General features: G+C 35.4%; 1 protein-coding gene and 1 pseudogene across 2 annotated transcripts in view; both read right to left on the bottom strand.

Moving 5' to 3' along the window:
- Nucleotides 1–7,734, bottom strand: part of LOC143908428 (uncharacterized) — a 268,255-nt pseudogene that overhangs the window by 103,508 nt on the left and 157,013 nt on the right. The gene's annotated exons all lie outside the window — the stretch shown is intronic.
- LOC143908410 (uncharacterized) lies at nt 2,685–5,269 on the bottom strand. Its single transcript, XM_077426078.1, has 7 exons — nt 5,212–5,269; nt 5,054–5,108; nt 4,833–4,964; nt 4,446–4,629; nt 4,068–4,251; nt 3,556–3,873; nt 2,685–3,479 (listed from the first exon to the last, which is right to left on the bottom strand). The coding sequence occupies exons 4-6, from the start codon at nt 4,594–4,596 to the stop codon at nt 3,855–3,857; spliced, it is 354 nt and encodes a 117-aa protein (XP_077282204.1). The 5' UTR covers nt 4,597–4,629; nt 4,833–4,964; nt 5,054–5,108; nt 5,212–5,269; the 3' UTR covers nt 2,685–3,479; nt 3,556–3,854.

Below are 7,734 nucleotides of genomic sequence, written 5' to 3'. Positions count from 1 at the left end.
TGTGTGTGTGTGTGTGTGTGTGTGTGTGTGTGTGTGCGTGCGTGTGTGTGTGTGTGTGTGTGTGTGTGTGTGTGTGTGTGTGTGTGACGGTGAATGACGGCTTATAATTAAGTATAGGATAAGTTAAGATAAGTTTATATTTTTAAAGCGATTAGAATTAAAAAAGTATAGAATAAGTATAGAATAAGTATAGAATAAGTAATATTCACATTTGTAAAAGGTCTCTTTCCCTCTCGAATAATGCGGCTTATGATTAAGTATAGGATAAAAGGTCTCTCTCTCTTTCTCTCTCTAGCAGCGCCAAGTTTTTTGACAAGAAAAATTTATGTTATTTAATAAAATATTTTTATTTTTTGTACTGTTACCTCTGTAATTCTTTGCGATGCGATTAAATCTTTTAAAATACATATATAAACTTTATATTTAAATACCTTGTATTTCCTTGTTGGATTTAAATATTTTAATAAAATATTTGTATTTTGTACTGTTACCTCTGTGTAATTCTTCATGATTCAATCTTTTATTCTAATCGAAGAAAAGCAGTGGTAATATTGTACCTCAAAGAAACCTAAGTAACAAGTGGTAGAGGTAATCTTTGTATCTCGAAAAATACACTGAGAAAAAAAAAAGTTAATTCCAAGAAATATTTAGTTCGATACGTTCAACTAAACATTTTAGTTAGTTAAGTAAATATTAATTGTTTCAACAATTTATTTAGTTTTTTTAATCAAGAATTAATTAATTCAACTAATGTTTAGTTAACTAACTAAAATGTTTAGCTAAACGTATCAGACTAAATATTTCTTGGGATTGACACATTTTTTTTCTCAGTGTATGTTCTCTGTAATTGGCGCTGTAATTTAAAAAGAGATATCATTTCTTTTTTGTAATTGTAATAAAATAATAGATCACTTGAAGCGCGACTCATTTTTCATAAGGTAACGTAATTTTGTGATGTGAATCACTTGAGTAATAATTTTTTGGAAATAAAAATACTACTGTTTAGGTTTTTTCGAGATTTTTCAAGATACAAAGATTACGTCTACCACTTGTTACTTAGATTTTTTTGAGGTATAATACTACCACGTCTACCACTGTTTTTTTTTTCAAGGTAACAACATATTTGGAAATAAAAATACTACTGTTTAGTTTTTTCGAGATTTTTCGAGATACAAAGAATACGTCTACCACTTGTTACTTCGGTTTTTTCGAGGTAAAGATACTACTGCTTAGGTTTTTTCAAGATTTTTCGAAATACAAAGATTACGTCTACCACTTGTTACTTAGATTTTTTTGAGGTATAATAGTACCACTGTTTTTTTTTCGAGGTAACAACATATACACTACTATGCGTGTACTTGGCGCCTTTCTTTACCTTTTTTTTTAAAAAAGGTAATTTTGTACAGATATCACGCCTTTTTGTAATATTACGCATTGTATAAACAGTATGTACAGGGTGTTATTTCGAGGTATAATACTACCACTTTGTTTTTTTTCGAGGTAACAACATAATACATATGTACTACTATGCGTGTACTTGGCGCCTTTTTTTACCTTTTTTTTTGAAAAAGGTAATTTTGTACGGATATCACGCCTTTTTGTAGTGTTACGCATCTTAATCTTAACAGGAAAAAATTACATCTTATAAAGAAATGTGTCTGAAGTTGTAAATATATATATATACATATTGCCGGACATTGCTTTTATGTAAAATATGCATGTATATTACGTTGCTTGTATAAATTATTTCTTACCAACTTTTTCCAAAAGTAATATATAAAGACCTTTAGCACCTGTAGGCCATCGTTTATTTTCTATAATTTTTCCATCATCAAATTCAATCCAAAATGTCTTTTCTCTACACATACTTGTATAATGACCATCTTCAATAGATGTACCCTGATGAAATATAATATTCATTACTTTATACTGCTGTTTCGCTATCGATATCTTAGTTGTTGATATGCCAATTAAATTAAATGTCTGTGGTATTTTCACTAATTTATTATCCTGTGACGAGAACAAAATTAAATGAATGATAACTATTTCTTTCGTCAACGTTAATTCATTTCTAAATACTAGATTTCCTGCACAAAATTGGCATGTTTTTCCATATAACGGACCCCAATTTAAAAATGTATCCTTTAATAAATTATTAAGACCGTGACTCTTTTACGCGACGCGACGGGTTGCGAGTACCCGAGATGTTGAAATCTCGATAACGATGAGTGAACGGATCAAGTTCTAAGTAGGCTTGATCGATAGCTTGAGGTCCAATTAGGGGGGGGGGTTTCTCTCATAATATTCCGCTGCGTGCCCTACGAGCTGAGATATTGCGACGCAAAGTCCAAATGTGAAAATTTATTTTTAAGATACGAATACGTATATACTTCTAACGCTGACGTCTTATATGATGACGTCATAATCAGAAACGTCACTTTCACTTTTTCGACACTGGTGGCAAGCGGTTCTGATTATACAATATAATTATATACGATACGGTTATACATATACATAAAATACCTGAACGCAATTTTATTTTTTATAATAAAACAATACGAATGCATTCATCTCTAATTACTTTTCAATTATTTTTATTGTGTATCATATATATATATATATATATATATATATATATATATATATAGATTATATAGAGACATTATTATATATAGAGATTATTATATAGAGACATTATATAGACATTATTATATATAGAGATTATATAGAGACATTATATAAAGATTATATAGAGACAAAGATTAAATCCTGTTGCTCTCAACGTCTGCCTCTGCCTCTGCCTCGTCTACCTTAATGGTAATTGGATGATGACAATTTATATAAGAAGGCCATGAACCTTTCTTCTTGCCGTCGTATCCCTGCGGCTCTGCCTCTTGGTCTTCGAACTGTAAAATAATAAAATTGTATAAGAAATTTTATGAATTAAATACATATAATATGAATTAAATTTTTCATATATAACAAGAAGATATTTATTAATTTCGATTAAGATGGTATGTTTGTTTGTTATTGCGATAAATGTTACCACATGCCTCAGTGGTCGAATTGAGGCGACGCCTGCACGGATAGCGGGAGGTTCCAGGTTCAAACTCTGGCTGGGGTAATATTTTTCGTAATCGCAATCAAATTATTGGCGGAATATATCATAAATATGTCATTACTTTCTGTTAAATATACATAATATTAATATTACCTTGTCTATCATCTTCGGCATCGAAACGAGCAGCGGCACGATCGGCGACGACGAGATCAGCGGCGACAGGTCCGGCGGCGACAGGATGGTCGGCGACAACGGAACCAGCGGCGACAGGTCCAGCGGCGACGGAACTGGCGGCGACAGGTCCGGCGGCGACGACGGAACCGGCGGCGACGGGACCGGCAGCGATATCGGTGGCTGATTTTTCTTCCAATGATAATTCTAGCTCGAAATCGGCGAAATCGTTATCATCTATATCCATCTAAAATAAAATAAAAATAGCAACATTGTAATTATGTGAAATTATGTGAAATATATATTGAAAAGACAGTACTTACCATTTGTACTTTCGCGATTTCTCTCAGTATAAAACGGTGGTTTCGTTGGCTCCTGCCTCTAACCGAGGACAATACGGCCAGTATTTGCCATCATATATATATCAAGATATATATAATATCAACAACCTGTTCACCGTTCTCTGGATAGAATTGTAACACTGCTCTTGCGCTTCTTGACAGACATGCATACAACGTTAATAAGAAACGATATAAACGTTTTGTAGGATTGTGCAAAGTTTTGCTTGCATAGCACAACCACAAGCGCAGAAATACTAACAGCCCCATCAAACGTACCAGCTTTAAATGGCAATCCTTGACCTAAAAAATAAAATAATGTATTAATATGATATTATGGCTACGGTCAACGTGACACTACAAATGCTTCGAAGCATTCCTCTTCTCTTTTCTTTCAATGAAGAAAGAAGGAGAAGAAGAACGCTCCAGAGCATTTGTATCACGTTGACCGTAGCCTATATATCAAGATATATATAATATCAACAATCTGTTCTCACCGTTCTCTGGATAGAATTGTAACACTGCTCTTGCGCTTCTTGACAGACATGCATACAACGTTGATAAGAAACGATATAAACGTCTCGTAGGATTGTGCAAAGTTTTGTTTGCATAGCACAACCACAAGCGCAGAAATACTGACAGCCCCATCAAACGTACCAGCTTTAAATGGCAATCCTTGACCTAAAAAATAAAATAATGTATTAATATGATATTATGGCTACGGTCAACGTAACACTACAAATGCTTCGAAGCATTCCTCTTCTCTTTTCTTTCAATGAAGAAAGAAGGAGAAGAAGAACGCTCCAGAGCATTTGTATCACGTTGACCGTAGCCTATATATCAAGATATATATAATATCAACAACCTGTCCTCACCGTTCTCTGGATAGAATTGTAACACTGCTCTTGCGCTTCTTGACAGACATGCATACAACGTTGATAAGAAACGATATAAACGTCTTGTAGGATTGTGCAAAGTTTTGCTTGCATAGCACAACCACAAGCGCAGAAATACTGACAGCCCCATCAAACGTACCAGCTTTAAATGGCAATCCTTGACCTAAAAAATAAAATAATGTATTAATATGATATTATGGCTACGGTCAACGTGACACTACAAATGCTTCGAAGCATTCCTCTTCTCTTTTCTTTCAATGAAGAAAGAAGGAGAAGAAGAACGCTCCAAAGCATTTGTATCACGTTGACCGTAGCCTATATATCATTCATCGCACAAAAATTTTTAATTGCAAATCGGAAACGTACCTCGAGTTGAGCTCTTCTGCGATCAACGAAGTCGGGATCGAACGTGTCAGTCGTCACTTTCTGCCAAGCGTAGAGAACCTTCTTTTCCGGCAGCGATAGTAGATGGGTGCGTTCAGCCGATACTCCGCTAGCCTAGCAATCGTGAGCAGTCGCTCGTTTCCTCTCCTTTTAATCCATTGGGTCAAAGGAGAGGAAACGAGCGAAAACAAGCGACTACTCACGATTGCTAGGCTAGCGAAGTATCGGCTGAACGCACCCAATGTAGGGATACGAAATCTTTAGATAAGCACGAAGCAATTCAATTCAGTATATCGCCGGCACGATTACGGTGTTACTGCCGTTTCGCGTACGCGCGTATGCGCGCGTTGTCGCACCTTACCTCGCGACGCGTAATAAAGAGTCACACGATCGGTCTCGCTCCGCGCGTACTACCGTGTCTCTCGATCGATCAAGATAGGTTAACTGATCAGATGATGAACTGACTGACAGGATAGCGCTCTAAACGAACGCACTGTCTGCACTGCACTGCACTGCGACACTAACGCCGCTAGCCGCCAGTGTCGAAAAAGTGAAAGTGACGTTCTCTGTTTGTTACATGTATGTTATAAAGAAAAGCGGTTGACGGAGACGACGTATCTTAAAAATAAATTTTCGCATTTGGACTTTGCGTCGCAATATCTCCGCTCGTAGGGCACGTAGCGGAATATTATGAGAGAAACCCCCCCCCCTAATTGGACCTCAAGCTATCGATCAAGCCTACTTAGAACTTGATCCGTTCACTCGTTATCGAGATCTCAACATCTCGGGTACTCGCAACCCGTCGCGTCGCGTAAATGAGTCACGGTCGGTCTCGCTCCGCGTGTACTTGGCGCGAGACACTACCGTGTCTCTTGATTGTATTACGCGGAGAGATGGTGTCGTATATCTTATCAATTTGACTGTCAGGTAACTCTTGTGATCACTTTTTAAGGTATGACTATATATATTTGTTTAATTTATTTCTTTTTATGGAATTAAGGTAACAGTCACGTTGAGGATACGAGATCCACACTCTCATAATCGGAGAGCGGAATAACTGCATTTTTGACTACTTGTGACCACTGCATTTCACTCGACCAGCTATATGTACTGAGGAGGGTCCAAACCAAGGACCGAAACGTTTACTTTATTATATATATTTTATTCAAATTGTTGAATTTGTAATATTTTATTACTGTCGCCCGTCCATCGTCGCGAACAAGCTCTCATTTGCCTTGTTTTGTTTATTTTTGCCAAAATCATTTGTATTTCTGCTGCTCTACTTCTTACGCAAGCATCTGCCGTAATTCTTGTTGAATTCTGCTGTATGTGCTAGTTTGCAACAATGCCGCTAGGCGGCGCATAATGTTAAAACTAACTCGCAAGTAAATTTCAGTTGGGATCTAATATAAGCAGCCTCCGGCGAAGCGCGAAGCAAAATCATGACATTCGCGACAATCTTCGCCAGCAATACAACGCAAGGCTTACCCAACACCACTGCGGTGTTATAAATATAAAAAATATTTTTGTAAATTATTTTAATCGTTCTAAGAAATATTTTAAAAATATTTTGTGTTCTATGGGTAGCAGTAAGCGCTGCTACAAATCTAGCGCGATTATGTTGCATTGCGATTTGCGCAAGCATCTGCCACATTTCTTGCACTATTTTGCTATATGTAAATGCATACACATATCTTCCACAATTCTGTTGCACTACGACGAGAACAAGTTTCTGCCAACAGAAAAATAGTCAAAGTTGGAAATAGAAAACGCATGATCTGCCCGAAAGTTAGTGCACGACTTTCGTGCAGTTTTACAGCAGAATTGCAAAGGATTGGTTACCAGGGTAACTATTAAAGATAACTGATTTTTATTTTTCAAACATTATAGAGTTTATTTGCTTGTTACATTACTTTTAGTTTTCGTACAACTATAACTATAACTATTGAAGATGACAGATTTTTATTTTTCAAGCATTATAGAGTTTATTTGCTTGTTACATTATTTATAGTTTTTGTGTAACTATAACTGTTAAAGATAACTGATCTTTGTGTTATGTATTACATCATGTATTCATATTATTTTTTAAAAATAAAAATATTTCTTGATGTAAAAATATATTTTTACTTTTTTAGAATTTAAGAACAGTGCAGTGTATAAAATACTCTTATTTTATTATATTTTACAGAAGTAAGGATATCTACATTTGCTTACACAATATTGTAGATCTGTTTTCTATTGCTGAACTGGCTGCACTAATTGTGAGTTCATCTTTTTTACTCAACATTAAAAGGAAAAAAATAAACTTTGAACTAGTGCAGCCAGTTTAGCAATAGAAAACAAACCCTATGTTATACTTGTACATTTATACCATATCTTGCCAAGGAACTTTACCTTCATTCATAAAATAATCTGCAAAGATGTTTTTAATTTCGCCCGCATGTCTTGTGTAATTATTACTACCAAAACTTACTTCCTCGTTAAAATTACTTAAATTTATATTCGTTTTTCTCCATTCTCTTTCAATTAGTTGTCCATTTATAGAAGTTTTGTCAACGTAACTTTCTCCACAGTAATACGAAGTATCCATCAAAAGATTATGTAAACAAACCGTTGCTTTAACTATTGCATCTGCCGTTTCGAGACTAGTATTTATAGGTTTGTGGAAAATACGCCAACGACTTGCTAGTATGTTAAATGCATTTTCTACCACTAGTCGAGCTCTACTCAATCTATAATTGAATATTCGTTGTAGCCTGATCGACGATGGATACGGTCGCATCGTAAATGCATTCAGTTGAAAGGCCTCGTCAGCTACCATAACATATGGTACATTATGTCTGATGCTAATGGCAGTGAAATTAGGTAAATTAATTGCATTATT

Source organism: Temnothorax americanus, unplaced genomic scaffold (genome assembly GCF_048541705.1).
Source record: "Temnothorax americanus isolate GAGA-0224 unplaced genomic scaffold, ASM4854170v1 Scaffold94, whole genome shotgun sequence".
NCBI classification, from domain to species: Eukaryota; Metazoa; Arthropoda; class Insecta; order Hymenoptera; family Formicidae; genus Temnothorax; species Temnothorax americanus.
The sequence above is the reverse complement of the archived record's forward strand: the minus strand, read 5'-3'. Positions and strand labels throughout refer to the sequence as shown.